Source organism: Malaclemys terrapin, chromosome 3, assembly GCF_027887155.1.
Source record: "Malaclemys terrapin pileata isolate rMalTer1 chromosome 3, rMalTer1.hap1, whole genome shotgun sequence".
Classification (NCBI taxonomy): domain Eukaryota; kingdom Metazoa; phylum Chordata; order Testudines; family Emydidae; genus Malaclemys; species Malaclemys terrapin.
In genome coordinates, this window is record NC_071507.1 from 141,655,468 (window position 1) to 141,673,934 (window position 18,467).

At 39.2% G+C, this 18,467-nt stretch overlaps 1 protein-coding gene across 2 annotated transcripts in view; it reads left to right on the forward strand.

Moving 5' to 3' along the window:
* RARS2 (arginyl-tRNA synthetase 2, mitochondrial) overlaps positions 1-18,467 on the forward strand; it is a 70,607-nt gene that overhangs the window by 17,716 nt on the left and 34,424 nt on the right. For both annotated transcript variants that reach the window (XM_054021412.1, XM_054021411.1), the window contains exons 4-10: positions 128-211; positions 1,248-1,345; positions 2,933-2,988; positions 4,598-4,681; positions 9,044-9,120; positions 16,455-16,613; positions 17,657-17,763. In XM_054021412.1, coding sequence (XP_053877387.1) covers positions 128-211; positions 1,248-1,345; positions 2,933-2,988; positions 4,598-4,681; positions 9,044-9,120; positions 16,455-16,613; positions 17,657-17,763 — 665 coding nt within the window. The remainder of the gene's footprint in view (positions 1-127; positions 212-1,247; positions 1,346-2,932; positions 2,989-4,597; positions 4,682-9,043; positions 9,121-16,454; positions 16,614-17,656; positions 17,764-18,467) is intronic.

Below are 18,467 nucleotides of genomic sequence, written 5' to 3' on the forward strand. Positions count from 1 at the left end.
TATGAGGGGAGGGATTTATTAGATGACCCACTGTACATCCCTTCCATCCTAAATGATTCTATCCAATATAGTATTGCATGTCTAATGAAGAACATGATTTATTCACCTGTTTTTATGTGTTTTTTAGCTAAAATGTGATACGGTAGTGAGTGAAATCAGCACTGGTCCAGGAACAGTGAACTTCACAATAAATAAGGAATTATTAGCAAAGGTAAGTTTTTTAATACATGCGAAATATTAATAATAATGACAAAATTAGCCCCTCTACATAGAAATGAAAAACATCTACTGTAGTCTTAGTGTAGAACGTTACATTCAAAACATTCATTGTTTCTGTTTGAAAACCATATATTCCCTCTCTAAAGATTGACTAAACAGCTGTCTTTTATTATGCATGCTGAGAATTTGGAATCACGTTCACAAAGATCTCTTCTTAAAAATATAAGGAAGTCGTTTCTCTGCCATTATAAGAGCATAAAATATTTCTGTTGAAGAGCAATTCCGTTTCTGTGTTTCTGCAATAGCGGCCTTTAACTGTTTCTGTGGAATCCTCGTATTCTTCGTTAAAATCTTTGCTCTTCATGGATGTATCATACCCTTCAGCAAGCTCTCTCAGTATCTGTAGCCCAACATGCTAAATTTTTGGGACACTGAAATTTCTGTGACAGACAAGTATATACAAAAATGTATTTTTACTGAGCTAATGCAATTCTTTTTTATATATTGAATTAAATAAAAATCTCAATTTTTAATGTTTTTCAATGTATTTTAGTCACCCCTCATAATTACAAGGGACAAAGATGCAAAATGCAAGGTGGTGCAAAATGTTGTGGGGTGAGGGGCCCACTAATCCTAACCTAACCCTACCTCTGAAGTTTCTTCCTTAGCCCTCTAACCTGAGTGACAAATGGTGATATTAGTGGAAATCCGGCTTTTCTGGTTTTCTGATTTTGACCAAAATCAATGGGGCCTAGAAAATTCCCTGACATTTTGGAGTTGATGGGATGCAGTTTTCAAAAATTGTTGTTACAGATGGACATATCAAAATGCCATGGGGTTGAGTGTGGGGCCTTTGCTTTGTCTGGCCAGCTATGCATATAACCCTCAGTGGGATTGCTTATATGCTTAAAGGCTGCAGGATTAAGCTCTTAGGCAATTATTAAAACATTAAAAAAATTCTTTGTTGATTGCTCTTTTTCTGTTGATGAAGTACCTTTCCAAGCCATTTTTTTTTTCTTGCTTTTTAGACTGTGTTGCAGCAGGTATTTAAAGATGGCTCAGAATATGGAATAAAAAGTGAACTTTTCTCTACGCTTCCCAGAAGAAAGATAGTGATTGAGTTTAGGTGAGTACATGGGTGAAGTCCTTTTACAAGAATCAATAAAATACCTTATTAATAACAAAGGTGATACTGCTGCAGTGTTATAGGTATGGTATTCAACTACATTAGTACATGGGTAGCTTATTTGCAAATACAACATAAATCATATTTGGGGCTTTTTCCCCCCTAGAACTGTTAAGTATATCATCACTATTTAGTGTTTTAGTTCAAGCCTTGATTTGACCCTCATTAAGAATGTTCTGATTTGGAGGATGATAGTCTTTTTTGTTTTAATTAATTCTGTTATGAAGAAACTAAAGCTGAATTTTCAGCCTTTAGCCTCCATTTTTTTTAGGTTTTAATTGAGCTTCAGTTGTTGTGGGTGCTGTTCTGCACCAACAGTTATTTGCACCTGCAATTTAGATCACTTTGATGCCTACATCCAAGATTTTCAGGAGCAATCAAGCATTTGGATGTCTAAATGTCCTAAACTGCAAGCACAAAACTACAGGTGCAAAATTGTGTCTCCAGTTATTTGTTCCTGAAAAAACAGATACCTAGTTAAGACTCTTTATTTCCTTTATATTTGTGCTGTACTCTGGTTTGCTTGCTCACTTGTGCATCTTCCACCAGCTGGTTAGGTTGGCAACTGAACAGCAAAGGTATTGTCAGGTCAGAAATAAGTAGTTGGCTGTTTAAAATTTTGGGCTGGATGTTCAGACCCAAGCCTGAATATTTTTTTCAGGCACAAATAATTGTGAGCACAATTTTGTGTCCACAAAAAATGGACTTCGGTCTGAAAATCTGGCTCAAAATTATAAAAAGACCCATTTGCCTTATCTTTGTTGTGCTGCGACCTGGACAACCTGCCAGCAGAGGCGGAGCACAAGAGAACTAGCAAATCAAGGATAGTACAGGTGCCCAGGAGAAATAAACTTTAAATGCCCTGAGGTTAATTAATCTAAATGATTCTGACTTACAAATGAGGAAGTAAATGAAACCACTTTGGCTTGTTCTCACCTGGGGTGGGGAGTGTGTGTGTGGGTGCTTTGGGTTTGAAAATATTTACCAGGTCTCTGCTCTGGTGGGGTTTGACTGAATTTAATCCCTGTAGATAATAATACTTGATTGCCGTTACTTGGAGTTGGTATTTGAAAGGGAGTATGCCCTGAAGGGCATGCATTCTGGGTAGGGCTTTGTATGAGAGCCTTGCGATGGAGTCACATTTACTCCTAGGAAGGGAGGTATCGTGTAAAAGTGAAGGTCTGTTGTGAAAAATCCATACTTGCATAATTTTTATAGAGTGACAGAGCATGGTGTGAGTACTTTGTTATCTACTTAGGATTGTATTTGAAAATTGGATACTAATTGGGAAGGCAACACTTTTTTTAATGCCTTGCCCTCTGGAGCAAAATTGGGACCTGGATCCCAGCTCATAATTAGATCAGCCTGGGAATTTTATTGGAAAGGGTGGCAACTGTGTTTTTCTTTAGCACTTTTCAGGACATGGGAAGAGTGTAGCGACTGTTTGGATGTTTGTTAGGGGAGACAATGGTCTGGCAGTTCTGTATTGTACAGTCAACAAATGTTAACTGTGGGTATTTATTGCAGTTCACCCAATATTGCCAAAAAGTTTCATGTAGGACACTTGCGTTCCACGATAATAGGTAAGTACACATTTAACTACAGCCTAGAAAATCATCTGTATCTCCTCTATGGAGTTCAATAGAAAATCCTATTGAATTTCATTCCTATAGTGGAAAGGCCATGTCAGGCCAACCTTATGTTTAATAAGAACCTCCTACCAATTAAACAGTGAAGGAAGGGAGTAAACAACAAAAACTCAGTCCGTTACTGACAAATTTATTAATGAGCACATCCTAGAAAGACACCGATAGAAGCCTTTGTTGATATATTTTGAGTCCTTTTAAGGTTAACTTTCATTTCCGGTTTTTCCAGTTGTCTTAGAAGTTGTCTGACATCAGGTTTGTTTGTAATTCGTTAACTACTATATGTCAATATTGCTGTCATGGTGGTTGTGGGCCCAGTTCTGCCCTCAAATATATGGGATAAAACTCTCGTTGACTCCTGTACATAACTGAATAGTTGTGTGTTTGTTTGCTGCTCAACACTCCAATGGCACAAAAGCTATTAAGTGAAATTTTAGCTTCATTGTTTTTTCTCTTTCAGTATTTCCCCATATCAGTGTATAAAGTGCTACTTGACTGACAAGGATCACTGTCTGCACTTCATCTATTGAGTTAATACTGCATCCAACCGTTCTGTAACCATGTAATTGTTAGCTAAGTGATACAAGGTGTCATAGCTCCTCCTTTTCACACCATCTCCTGTGGGGAGGACCATTCCCCCAAATAATCCTATAGATCACTGTCTACACAGAAGGGATGAAATAAACTGAATAGAATGAATGAATCTAATAGAAAATTATGGTTGGGTGCTGTATCATGGTGTCAGGATAAAGGTTCTGGGAGAAAGCCACAGAGCTCTGCAGCTGAGTCACCCTGATATCAGACTAGATGGGTCCATTTATACTCCTGCATCGGAGCTAAAAGGTGTAAGCCCCTTTAAAGCAGGGGAATCCAGGGGCAGGGACACAGAAGTTAAGCAAGGAAAAATCCTAAGAACAGCCCAGCTCAGGAGAAAGATGAGGTTGAGGGTTTTTTTGCATTTTAATTACAGTAATATTAAAAGCAAGCTTCAGGAAGGGGTTAAGACTGGACCCTGTCTCGTGGGTAAAATGTGTTAGGAGCCGGGTTGGAGTGCAGCCTGTTTACAGATACTGTGGTGGTTCGAGCACAGCACTGGAAATCATGAGTTTTTGGTTCTTTTCTCAGCTTTGCCACTGACACGCTCGGTGAACTTGGGCAATCACTTAAATTCTTTGTGTCTGTTTGCCTATCTGAAAAATGGGGTGGGGGACTGATATAGTCTATGGTGATGTTGTGAGGATGCACTGAAGCTTGAAAGCATTTTGTGATGGTCAGCTGAAGAGCACCATATAAACATAAAATATTATGTTTATTTTCTGTATTACAATGAATGAATATACAGCACCTTCCAAGTGGACAAAAAACCCCACAAGGCCTGTAAGAATTAACAGTCTGATTCATTTCAGCAAGAAATTTGGTAGAACAGTACATTTTATTGGATTTGTAATGAGGAGGGAATGCAGATTGTATCAAAACAAAACTAGTATTAAGAATGAGAGAACACTTACTGTTTTGAGTAATAATAATAATTTTGATTGATTACCAGGGAATTTTGTAGCAAACCTCAAAGAAGCACTTGGACATCAAGTAACAAGAATAAATTACCTTGGAGACTGGGGCATGCAGTTTGGTATGTTTATTTTCTCTTTCACAAATAACATTATTTAGGCTTACAACCTCAATTTCTTGCTGCCTCACTGGATTTGACTATAGCAAAGATTAATAATTGGACAGGCTCATGCTGCCAAAACAAGTTATAGACAATAAGTGTACGGTTACAGCTGTTGTGTATATATCCTAATATTGAATTCTTTTGTCATGCAAAACCCTTCATGACTTTGGGAGTTTAGCTTGTGTAAGGACTACAGGAGACCGAACCCACTGTATTCAATTTATTTACCTCACACTTGTAGACATAACCATAGAATAAATTTCTTATTTTGTGAAACATTAGAGGAATTTGCATTCATATTGCACATTTGCTCTCCTTTCCTGCACTCTGTTTTGTGCCTTTAACTTATCAAACCCCTTTAGGCCCATCCTTACTAATGTACAAAACTATGCATGGTTGATGATAATTACAAATCCCCGTTTGCCAGAGCTGCTACTAAAATCAAACATCTGAAAAATGTTCAAATAGCTGCTATTTAAAAAGTGCGTGAAGAAAGGAGAGGGTAATATCAATATCAATTTTACCCCCACAGTTATAGAAGCAAGGACTGAAAATTATACTGCTCTGGAATCTAAGATGGTCAAATCTTTTTTCTTGCACCAATGACTGCCCTAATGTCTCATATCACATGAGCCACCATGACTATAAACATTTATTTTATAGCATAGGAGAGCTGAGATTCATTCCAAGCTTCACAGTAGTAAATAGCATCATTTTTTAACCCTATCAGTCTGAAAGACATCAAACCTTAATGTCACCATACTTTTGCCCCTCCACTTCCACCCCCTCCAAAAGAGCTATTTGTGATAGTTTTCTAGAGGTTTTAAAAAGGTATTTGTGCTAACTTTCTTTTTCTCTGAGGTTGGGTATACTCATGGTAGCTTTAAAGACAGATGGATTAAAAAAAAATAGTGCCAACAAAATTTTTGTTTAAAAAACAAAAAGCAGACACAACTATTTTTCTAAAATGTGTGGCATAAATAAAATACACCTCTACCCTGATATAACGCGACCCAATATAACATGAATTCGGATATAACGCGGTAAAGCAGTGCTCGGGGGGAGCGGGGCTGCGCACTCCAGCGGATCAAAGCAAGTTCGATATAACACGGTTTCACCTATAACGCGGTAAGATTTTTTGGCTCCCGAGGACAGCTTTATGTCAAGGTAGAGGTGTAGTTGTGTGTCATGGTACATTTATGGCATTCGGTTAACACCCAAAATCATACTAATAAAACTTCTATGCCCCTGCATATCATTGTATTTAATCTCCTCTATGTAGATGATGCATATATTAAATGCCAGCCCTGCACAATTCTACTTGTCCACTTGTTTGGGACAAGTATCTTTTTGTTTGGTAGGTTGGTTTGTTTTGGACAGATGAGAAAAATATTAGTGTATTCATAATCCTTACGTGGATGGGTGGATATTTTCACATGCCAGTTTTACAAGGCAACTTAATTGAATTTTCTGACACTTTAAAATCTGGTAACAAATATTTTGCTTTTTGTCATGTTATTGCAACCAAGCCTCTATAAACTGAGCCCTGTGGAATTTAATGAGGGATACTTGTGTAATGAGTTGCCTTAAAATTAGACGAACTTCATAGTTACGTGTTTTATTTTATTCCTTTGATATGACTTCATCATTTTTTTTCTTAAAGTAGACACTGCAACAATATTTAAATAGCAAAATAAAATCTAGTTAAGGGTGCTTTTCCCTACTGTGCTTATCTGCTCTGTTCTTGAGCAGTAAATAGTTTGATTGCAGAATGGTGCTCTCAGAGAACTTTGAATTACAGGGATTTGATATATTGCTGCATATATCTTGATGTCAGGAAAGGAAGCTGAAGAGCATATTGTGTACATGGGAACCTTCAATCTAAAGCATAGCTGGTAGGTCATATTTTTGAGCTACTAGTTTTAACTGTCCCTTTTAAAACAGATGTTCTCTTATATTGCCCTATTCAATTCCAATATTTAACAGCTTTTATAAAGGATGTGACCACGGTTCACAAAATTATAGCTCAGGAATTTTATTATAATGGTACTTCCCAGAAGCACCACTATAGTTAATGAGCTGTCAGCATTTCTATTATAACCACCATTTACAAGGAGTTTATAACTTAGCCTTCTAAATAGTATCCAGCTGAAACTTGGCAGACAAGTTCCCAGCCGAGAGGCAATTTTTAAAATATAAAACTGAATTTAAATGGGATTAGCCCTTTTTTATTTTTTTTTCCAGGATATTGTCTTGCTTCCCTTATTAAATTCCTCCTAGGACCTCTATTGCAATCTCTGTGCTTCCAACAGGAACTGGATGAGACTCTTTTGAAGTACTTCCTTTATCAGCTGGAGAGGTTATTCCAAAGTGGTACACACTCTCCCTCTTCAGGGATACATGTACCATCTCCCCAGCAGTCCTAGTCCTTGACAGCTCAGAGGGAATGTGGATTTAAAATCAACCCCAACTCTCCTGAATGGCTGCAGAGGCATGTAGACAAGTTCTTTTGATTTAAAGATGAGGAAAGGACTTGAATTTCTCAGCCTTTGAGGCAATCTTTGGGCAGTTCTAAAGCCTCTCAGGTGATCTAGTTCAAACAGGAATTAATTCAGGGAAGTCCTATAGCCTGTGTTTATACAGGAGGGCAGACTAGATGATCACAGTGGTTCTGTCTAGCCTTATAATCTATGAATGTTTGGGCAATTCTAAAACCAAACCAGATACATTTAAAGAAATAATCAAGTCATGCAACTTCATGGGTTTGATTCACACTAGGGTCTGTGGTGACTACACACAACAGAGAGACTAGCGGAGAGTCTCAGGTAGCAGAAGGTGCTCACGGAAGAGGGTTGTGGCAGTGCAACATGCCTGCAGCCTGTTGGTCTCTCAAGACCGCTACTAAAGTGGTTGGTATTGGTGAGAGAGGGAGCATGACCAGGGACCTTTGGGGATATGCTGTCACAAGGCATCCTGTGGAACCCTAGATGTAGTTTAAAGCTATCTTTCCACAGTGGAACTGTCGGGGTGGTAGTAGGGAAAACACCTCAAGTGAATGTCCTTTTGGGTTCTGCCGCCCCAGCTACATGTGCTGCAATATGTGGGCACGCTAAGTAGTTCAGTTTTCTTGCTTTTATTGGGTTCAGGCAGACCCTTCATGTCATTCTGAGGTAGAAATGGTTACATTTAAATGCTAATGTATGGGTTTAAAAAAAATAAAAATAAATAAGCCTACTTTTTTTTTTTCCTTCACTCTCCTTGCAATATTGTAATGCCTGTGGTTATAATCAACTGGGGCTTGAAAAATCCATTCTCTTACTCACCACTTGTGGAAAATAGGAAACTTTCTCTGGAGAGTGGGGGGGACAAATGCCATCAGCTTCTGCAGAATAGAAGAATGTATTTAAAAAAAAAAAATGAAGGGTACGGTTCACTGATGCTATGACTGCTTTGCAGCACTAAACCTGACTGAACTGACTGATTCAGATGGGTTTGCAGCAGTTTTGTGTCACTAGAATAGCCGTTGTAGCAGACTGTTGACCTTGGCCCTAAGTTTTTGCCCTTATGGCTCCAGAGGAAACTTCTCAAACAAGAAGTGAGCATTGTCCTCATTCTGTAGACAGGAAGCCCCAATGTTTGTGCTGCGGCTCATTTTTCCTAAGCTGCAGCGGAGTGAAAGCTGACCAGAGTCTGATCGACTTTCACTGTTGGGAATGCTAAAGAAACAGATAGTTTGGTCAATTTCACTCTGCTGCCCCTTGGCAACAGGAGAGGTGGGGCATGGGAGCTATTGTTTTGGGTCTTCCTTCCCAGTGAAAAGGGTGAATAGAGTAGTGGAGATCAGACTCTTGGAGTGGTCCAGAAGCTGGTGGAGGAGTAATCATGGCAGCCAGATGACTTTGGTGTGAGGAATAGGGAAGCACCTTCTTTCCAGCAGACATAGGGGTTTGGTGTGTGGGCTTCAGATTTCAGACAGCTTCTAGCTAAATGCTGATGTGAAAGATGGATCCCTGAAGCAGGTTCCAGGGTTAGGAATTCCAGCAGCTGTGGTGTTGGGAAGGACTTCTCATTAGAAGGATCATCCCTGTCTTTTATACCAGTCTTTGCCTATTATGGTTTTTCAAGCACTGGAATAATCAATTTCTTTTCTGTGTCTGTTGTAGCAGACACAATTATGTTTTTAAAATATTTTGGCATGTTTTCCTTTCATTACTTATAATGCTAAGAGATAGATTTGGTTGTACAAAGCTTTTAATCCAGATATAATACATACTGGTCTGTTTTCTAATGTCCTATTTTATTAATTATTACTTATTCTAGGTTTACTGGGAGCTGGTTTCCAACAGTTTGGCAATGAAGAAGAGCTACAATCCAATCCTTTACAACACCTCTTTGAGGTAAGTTGATTCAAAAGTTATCAAATAATATTAGCAATATTCTTTCAACATAGTTATTAGCTCTTATATGTATGAAAGCATATGTCTTCAAAACAAAAAGCTTTAAAACATTTGTTACTTAAGCTATATTATGCTCCACTGGAAAAAAAGCAGCATTTATAGAGCTAAAATACCTTCTATTGTTCTTAAGAACATGAGAACTGCGATACTGGGTCAGACCAATGGTCGGTCTAGCCCTGTATCCTGTCCCTGAGAGCAGCCAGTACCGGAGTTTCGGGGGAGTGTACAGAGAGGACAGTTGGAGTGATCTACCCCTGTCTTTCCCTCTTGGCTTCTGGCAGTCAGAGGTTTAGAATCACCTCAAGCATGGGGTTATATTCCCTGACCATGTTGGCTAATTGCCATTGATGGACATATCCTCCATGAATCTATCTAATTCTTTTTGGAACCCAGTTATACTTCTGGCCATCACAACATCCCCTGGCAATGAGTTCCACAGGTTAGTTGTGCCTTGTGTAAAAAAGTACTTCCTCTTGTTTGTATTAAACCTGCTTCTTATTAATTTCATTGGATGCCGCCTGGTTTGTATATTATGGGAAAGGGTAAAAGTGAGGTTTTTACCCACGAAAGCTTATGCCCAAATAAATCTGTTAGTCTTTAAGGTGCCACCAGACTCCTTGTTGTTTTTGTAGATACAGACTAACACGGCTACCCCCTGATACTTAACACTTCTTTAGTCACTTTTTTCACACCGTTCATGATTTTATAGACCTCTGTCATATCCCCCTTAGTCACCTCTTTTCTAAACTGAACAGCCCTAATCTATTTAGTCTCTCCTTATATGGAAGCCCTTCCAGTCCTTTGATCATCTTTGTTGCCTTTTCCTGAATCTTTTCCAGTTCCACTATGTCCTTTTTGAGATGGGGCAACCAGAACTGGACACAATATTCAAGGTCTGGGTGCACCATGGATTCATATAGTGGCATTATGATATTTTCTATCTTGGGAACTATTAGGAAAGGGATAGAAACTAACATTCTGTTAGCCTTTCTGACCATTGCTGTGCATTGGGCTGAAGTTTTCAGAGAACTATCCAGGGTGACTCCAAGATCTCTTAACTGAGTAGTAACAGCTAATTTAGAACCCATCGTTCTATATGTATAGTAAAGAATTATTTTTTCCAATGTGCATTACTTTGCAATTATAAGTGTTGAGTTTCATCTGCTATTTTGATGCCCAGTCACCCAGTTTTGTGAGATCTCTCACTCTTCACAATCACCTTTGGATTTAACTATCTTGAATAATTTTTTATCATCTGCAAACTTTGCCACTTCACTGTTCACTCCCTTTTCCAGATAATTAATGACTGTGTTGAAAAGCACAGATCACAATACAGATCCTTGGAGGTTCCTGCTGGTTACTTCTCTCCATTGTGAAAATTGACCTTTTTATCTGTGTCTGATGATTTTGTTCTTTACTATAGTTTCTATCAGTTTTGCCAGTACTGAAGTTAGGCTTATGGGCCTGTAATTGCCAGGATTGCCTCTGGAGCCCTTCCTAAAAATTGGTGTTACATTGGCTACCTTCCAATCATCTGGTACAGCAGCTTGTTTTAGCAATAGGTTACATACTACAGTTAGTAGCTCTGCAATTTCATATTTGAGTTCCTTCAGAACTCTTGTGTGAATACCATCTGCTCCTGGTGACTTATTACTGTTTCATTTACCAGTTTTTTCTAACACCTCATCTATTGATCAATCAATTTGGGACAATACTTCAGATTTGTCACCCAAAAAAGATATCTCTGCTGTGCGTATCTCCCCCACATTCCCTGCAGTGAAGATCAATGCATTTTGCTTCTCCACAATGGCCTTGTCTTCCTTGAGTGCTCCTTCAGCATCTTGACAGGTTTCAGAGTAGCAGCCGTGTTAGTCTGTATCCGCAAAAAGAAGAACAGGAGTACTTGTGGCACCTTGGAGACTACTCCTGTTCTTCAGCATCTTGGTTGTCTAGTGGCGACACTGCCTGTTTGGCAGGCATCCTGCTTCTGATGTACTTAAAAAGATACTTATTGTTAGAATGGTGTCTCTAGCAAGTTGCTTCTTGTCAGGAGATGCCTGTGTGCCCCAGGCTAGCATTATCGCCTAGTGGCGAGTGTTCAGGACCACTTTGTCTAGTGGCTACAGTTCACGGACGTGTCTTCCAGTGTGGAGAGTCAAGGGCCGCTGTGCCTAGCAACCATAGTCCATGTAGCATCATCCAATGGCAAGAGTTAAGAGCCACTCTGCCTAGCAGCTATAGTCCCAACTAGGAGGTAGGATAGCACAGGCCCACCCTATACCGGGTTCTGACCCAGGGCCCTTCAGAGCAGTAGGTCATATATGTGTCCTAGGGTCTGATAACTTGTACTCCCTGGGTCACTTCCTACCCCTGTACCTCCAGTGGTGCCATGGTTGTCTTGGGATCTCTCCTGGCTTCCTCCCGGGATCGTCTCCGGAGCCCCGGGTGACAGTGAGTTGGCACCCTCTGCTCCTGCGGTCAATGGTCAAACCACTGAGCTATTTCTCCCCCTCCCCAAAAAATTAAAAAAATTAAACGGTCTTCCATCAGCTTGGTCCCAGCGGCTTCTTGGCACCCAACTGCTTTCCTCCTCAGTCAGCGTAGTCTGAGCTGAGCTGCTCCCTTTTGAATGCTCCCTACACTGGGAGCATGCCCAGCAGAGGCGAGGGGTGTGGCCTCCTGCTTCCAGAGCAGCTCCTTAACCCTCATCTCACTAGTGTGGGGTTGATGCACCTCATCACACTTCTCAAATTCTTTGTTGGCCTGCCTTATTATACTTTTATACTTAACCTACCAGAGTTTGTGCACCTTCCTATTCTCCTCACTAGGATCTGACTTCCAAAATTTAAAGGAGCCTTTTTGGCTCTGACAGCTTCCATTACTCTGCTATTTAGCTGTAGTGGCTTTTTTTTTTTTTTGATCCTCTGATTGATTGTCTTTTCTGATTTGAGGTAGACATTTATTCTAAGCTTCTATTATGGAGTTTTTAAGTCATCCCCATGCTGCTTGGAGGCATTTAACCATTGTGACAGTGCTTTTAAATTTCCATCTAACAAGTGTCCTCATTTTTGTGTACTTCCCCTTTTTTAAAGTTAAATGTTACAGTGGTGAGATGTTTTGGTATTATCCCCCATACAAGGATGTTAAATTTAATTACAGTATGGTTGCTATTACCGAGTGATTTAGTTATAGTTACCTCTCAAACCAGATCCTGTGCTCCTCTTAGGACTAAGTCGGGAGTTGCCTCCCCCCTTGCAAATTCCAGGACTAGCTATTCCAAGAAGCAGTCATTTATGGTGTCTAGAAATTTTATCTCCACATCATGCCCTGAGGTGACAATTACCCAGTCAATTTGAGGATAGTTGAAATAACTCATTATTATTACACTTTCTGCTTTTGTGGCCTCTCTAACCTCCCTTAGCATTTCAGTCACAGTCACCATCCTGGTCAAGTGGTTGGTTTGTATTTTCCTACTACTATACTCTTATTATTCAAGCATGAAATTTCTCTGCATAGAGTGTCTATGGTACAGTTTATTTCAAGTAAGATTTTTACCTTATTTGGCTCCATGCTTTCTTATAACATATAGTGCCACACACCCACTAGCATGGCCCACTCTGTCATTCCTATATATTTTGTACCTTGGTATTACCATGTCCCACTGAGTATCTTCATTCCACCAAGTTTCCCTGATGCCTGTTGTATCAATATCCTCATTTAATGCCAGGCACGCTACTTCACCCATCTTAAACTGCTTTAAACGTCTAAATATTCTTTTTATTATTTAATTCACACTAGAAAACATGTAAAGATGACAGTGTTTGTTTTAATTACACCTTAAGCAGCAACTTTGGGAAGAGGATCTTAAACAAGATCTTTAATCTGAATGCAGTCTACCATGATTTGTGGTGAGAAGTGATTGTCACCATGCACAGTTTCAGAATGCTCTCCTAGCTGTGCAAAATGGGCTTATCTTTCTTTACGATTATAAAAGTGAACCGGATTCAGTACATCTCCTAGTCACCTTCCATCAGCAGGGATTTTATGACGCCCTTGTTGATGAAGGGAATGGAGGGAATGGTTTAATGATAAAACATAATAGCCAAGGAAAACCAAGCAATGGTACATGAACAGCATAATGGCCAACAAGGGTCAGGCTAGAGACTCTTGCCTATATGCTCGGGGTATTACTGATCGCCATATTTGGGGTCGGGAAGGAATTTTCCTCCAGGGTAGATTGGCTGAGCCTCTGGAGGTTTTTCGCCTTCCTCCGCAGCATGGGGCAGGGATCACTAGCAGGAGGGTCTCAGCCGATTGAAGTCACTAAAACACAGGATTGGGGACTTCAACGGTAGAGTCCAGGGAAGGGTCTTGCGGCCTGCAGCATGCAGGGGGTCAGACCAGATGATCATAATGGTCCCTTCTGACCTTAATGTCTATGAGTCTATGAGTCTATGAAGGTTAAAGCTGTCCTCTCCTGGGCAAATGGCCTTCCTGGGACACAGGGAGCAAGCTGGTACAGCAGTTTGCGTCTCCCTGCACCAGAAGAGTGAATCTGACTCCCTCACTGCACAATGGGATCTTCAGACACATGAGGACAGATTATTTGGATCAAACAAATCTCCTTGCTGGTTCAGAGCAGGTTGTATTTTAGGATTCTGACTCAGTCCATCCAAACGTGTTTCACATGGAAACTAGTTATTCATTTGATCCTTCTCTCCACCAGTTTATATAGAGAACATTACTATTGATTGCATTGTATGCCATGAGCAGAGAGCCTCACTGAGCCTTTGTAATACGAATAAATGGTCTGCTGGCTGATTGCATGCATCAGCTATCAGAAATGGCCAAGTATAGATTTAAGGCACTTAGCAGAATAATTCCAATCATTATGGAGATGGGCAGGCATAAATTTTGAATTGTAAAAAGTTCCGTGCCCCATTCTTTAAAGGTAAATATACCAAATGTATAGTGCTGTTCAGCAACGATTCATACATTCTGATATGGAGTTGTATGTATCATAGAGAATCAATGATCTAATAAAAAGCTGAACTACACTTCCATCTGTATTGGGCTGAAGATGGCAGCTGCTGCTAAAAGCTGACATTCTAGTAGACTAACCAGACATTATGTCATGGGATGATGATTTCAAGTAAATCTAGTTACTGGCTCAGACATAAGGTGTGTTTGAGTATTTCAGTGCATTCCACCCAACTGTGTATTATGTGCACAGAAATATGTACTGTTTATACAATAGCATAATGGTTCTGGCTTCCAAGCCATTCACCTCCTTTGACTTTTAACAACCCATATATTTTTTACGGATACAGACTAACACAGCTGCTACTCTGAAACCAATCCATATATATTTTCTCTTTCCCCTTGGGCTCCCTCAGTACAATTGATAAATAGCTCTAAGCACATGATATAGGAGTTGAAGTACTAACTTCAAGGTCCAGCCATTAGGAGACAACCTAGCCTAGAAGGTAATTCTTGCACAACTTTTACTGTTTAGTTTGAATTACTCTCAATCAACAGAAATGGTGGCACTTTTTCTTTCTTTGCAAGTTTCCAAATAATTTGGTATGTGGTTTGTACTGATACCCTGTAGGATTTACACACTAGGCAATGAGATTTCTTATATACAGTTAAGTTTTATTATTCAAAATTAGGCTATTTGAATCTGGTACAAGATAAGCATTGCAACATTGAGATATCTTGGCTTGATCATTCTTTTCCTTGATTTGATTAATGAATTAATTACTCAGGCTTATGGTGAGATGGCCCCAAATCACCTTCTGCATTTACAGAGAGAAACATTCAGTGCAGGTGTGGTGATTTCTAATGAAGCAGGTTTTTTATTAAACCAAAATACAATTTCTCAAATACCCACAATCTTTGACTGCTATAACTGTTTAACTCTGCCTCTGATTTATATCTGCAATTGATGCAGCTTTGTATTGTTTTGTATTGTGGAGCCTTTCTGATATGTATTGAAATGCTATATATGACACATTGGACCGGTCTTCCCTGCTGTTATTTAAAAGGAAAAACACATTGGGAAGATTTTTGTGTAATTAAGCACATAAGTGAGAATCCCTTCTGGTCATAGTTGCACCTTAAATTCTGGTTGGGAGTCGGATGGGGTTAGCCATTCACAGCTGCAGTTATTGTTTGTTCTATAAAATCAGCTAGGAGGGAAAAACTGAATGTGTTCAGTTACTATCCTTTCACAGAAAGGGTTAAATCTTCTCTGAGCTTAAATTCCATTGTCTGTGGCTAGGTTGTGGAAACCTTAATTGCTCTCAAATTTGAGGCTTGTCTGGTTAATTCAGTATCTCTGAAATTCAAGACATATAAAGGGAAAGGGAAAAGTTCAAGAATGTTTAGTTGATGAGAGCATTTTTACAGGCTGAGACCACTACAGCAAGCTATTTTGGCTAAACTCATGGAATTATTCAAACAGGACTCTCGTAAATTGGAGTGTTAATGTCTCACTAATGTTGCAATAATTCAATGGCCTAACAGGGTTAATTTATAAAACCTGGCAAAGTGGGACAGTATTCCATCAATGCTGACCTGTATGGGTCAAAAATATAAAATTAATGGTCATGGTAAATTTATTTTTAAACAGCATCTTTATAATTTTGCTTTCAAAACTTTGCCTCTCATTTTCTAAATGCTAAATGCAAAAAATAAAAAAAAAATCACTCTGAACTGAATCTACTTCTGGCCTTTAACAACTAAAGGAATACAGTATCCAACCAGGGAAGCCAACTTCTATATACGCTAGTAGTGTTGAATGCAACACACACTTCTAGCAAATTGACATATGGGCTCCCTCAGTTAAACAGCATACCAACCTTTTCCTTTGGGGTTTAATTGACGTGTGCCAATGATGCGATCTACAACCTGAAATGCATCCTGGTTTAAGACTCTATCATTGATTTCTTTACATACAAATGAATTCTTCCATATTCTGTTGCTTTGGGTGCTTCAAGATTGGGATAGTAACAGAAGCAGCATCTGAAGTAACAGCAACAGAAGTAGCAGTTGTGGGATTACAATCTGGATTTTTGAAAAAATTAATAGTTCCCACAGCTGAGTCTAAATTGTGCAGTCAAGCCAATATTCCAACTGTTAAAAATAAGATGTATGTTCCTAGTCTCACTCTCCTGTGCCGTTCTTGAGGACCTTCCTGTGTTTTCCACTTTTATTTTCCTTTGAAGGGAAGATTATATTTATTGTACATTTTCCATGCCATTGTATTTTAGGTATATGTACAGGTTAACAAAGCAGCAGAAGAAGATGAAAACATAAAGAAGCTGGCACAGGATTTCTTTAGAAAACTGGAGGCACGTGATGAGCAGACACTGTCAATGTGGCAACATTTTAGAGACTTCAGTATTGAAGAGTATGTCCGGATTTACAAGGTGCCAAACCATCAGCTGTTGTCTCTATGCGCTCCTAGGATAGTCTTCTTTTGTCCACTATTCCATGGCACCAATAATTGACATCTGCATAGCACTTTTTCATCCCTGAAACTCCCTCAGCACATCACAAACTAAATACATACTCTGCTGAAATTCAGTCGCTCCTGGAGTGGAAGGAGCCATCAGGAGCTCAACCATTTCACCTTTTTACAGTATGCTTTACAAGAGTAGGGAAAGGGAAAACCTTTCCAAATATGCTGAGGCAAACACCTTTCTCTTACCAAAAGTGCCGTGGTTTATTTAGTATCCAGGCAGAGCATAGTAAATCTTAGTTGCGAAGATCTTAGACAAATTTGTTTTGTGAAATCCATATAACTAGACATTCGACTTTCTGTTCTCATAGTCACACAATCCAAGAGAAGAGTGCTGAGCGACAAAGCAAATTTATGCCTATGTAGTACATCTTTAATAAATTCCAACCCACTAAATTAAAAGGTTCCATGTCATAAATTTAATTGGTAAATAGCGTGTTTTAGCTTAGATTCATCTAACTTTATTATACAGAACAGCAAACATTGCAGATTCAGTTGATCATGAAAAATTACAATAACTGGAAGTTACAACAATCAGTACAAAAGCTGTCTGCAGATAGTGCAGTTAAAGTGAAGTCCTCTCTCACACACGAACACTTAATTAAAACCAGTTTCCATTCTTTTGTGTTTTATTTTCATTTATAATAAATATTATGAAAGAACCTATCCCAGGCTCTAGACAAGTGCCTTTGCTGTGAATTAAAATAAAATAGCAGCTGCTCCTCATCCAAAAACCAAAATGTAATGAACCAGAGATTAAATTAAAACCCAACATCCCTTCCTTTTGACAACAAATACTAGCTGTTCATGACTAAAATCCATCGTTACTCTCCCCATCTCGATGGCCTACCATACAGACCCATCATCTGACTTATAGCAAATGTAAAGACTTGAAGAAAGTGCAAGTCTCACCCTAACAGTGTTTTCCTTTCTGTTCCTGGAAACTTTCAGCGTCTAGGAGTGCATTTTGATGAATATTCTGGAGAATCATTTTATCAAGAGAAGTCCCAGGAAGTTCTAAAGATGTTGGACACTAAAGGACTCCTTCAGAAAACAATGTATGAAAGGTTATTTTGTTTTCATTATAACAGTTGTGATTTTTTTTTTAACTCTTTGCTATTGTCATATTTCAAATATAAAAGGTGTGGTGGATATATATAGATATATAAAAATATGCTGCTCAGTAGTTGTATAAGGGGAAAAAACCCACAAGTACTTTCAGTATAATATCATGTGGAAGAACCTAGTCTTCCTCTTCCTTCTAGCTAATGTAGAAGCAGTGGAGTTGCAGCTAAAACTGGGCACAGTGAAAGTGTTTCATATTGGGGAAAATGGTCTTCCTGACTAATTATTTAATGGCCTGTTATGCTGTTTGTTAGTTATATAGCACCATAGTGGTACATGGTACTTAATAAATTGAGTTAGATGTGTCCCTGTCCTGAGGTAGTGACAATCTTAACATGTGTGGAACCAACACTCATAAAAGATGAGTCACAAGAGTGAGAACAGGCAATTCTCTGATATCAGCAATGGAAGGCAAGGTGAAAGAAGCGGTTATGAAAAAGAGATCATAGAAGATTAGGGTTGGAAGAGACCTCAGAAGGTCATCTAATCCAACCCCCTGCTCAAAACAGGACCAATCCCAACTAAATCATCCCAGCCAGGGCTTTGTCAAGCTGGGCCTTGAAAATCTCTAAGGATGGAGATTCCACCACCTCCCTAGGGAACCCATTCCAGTGCTTCACCACCCTCCTAGTGAAAT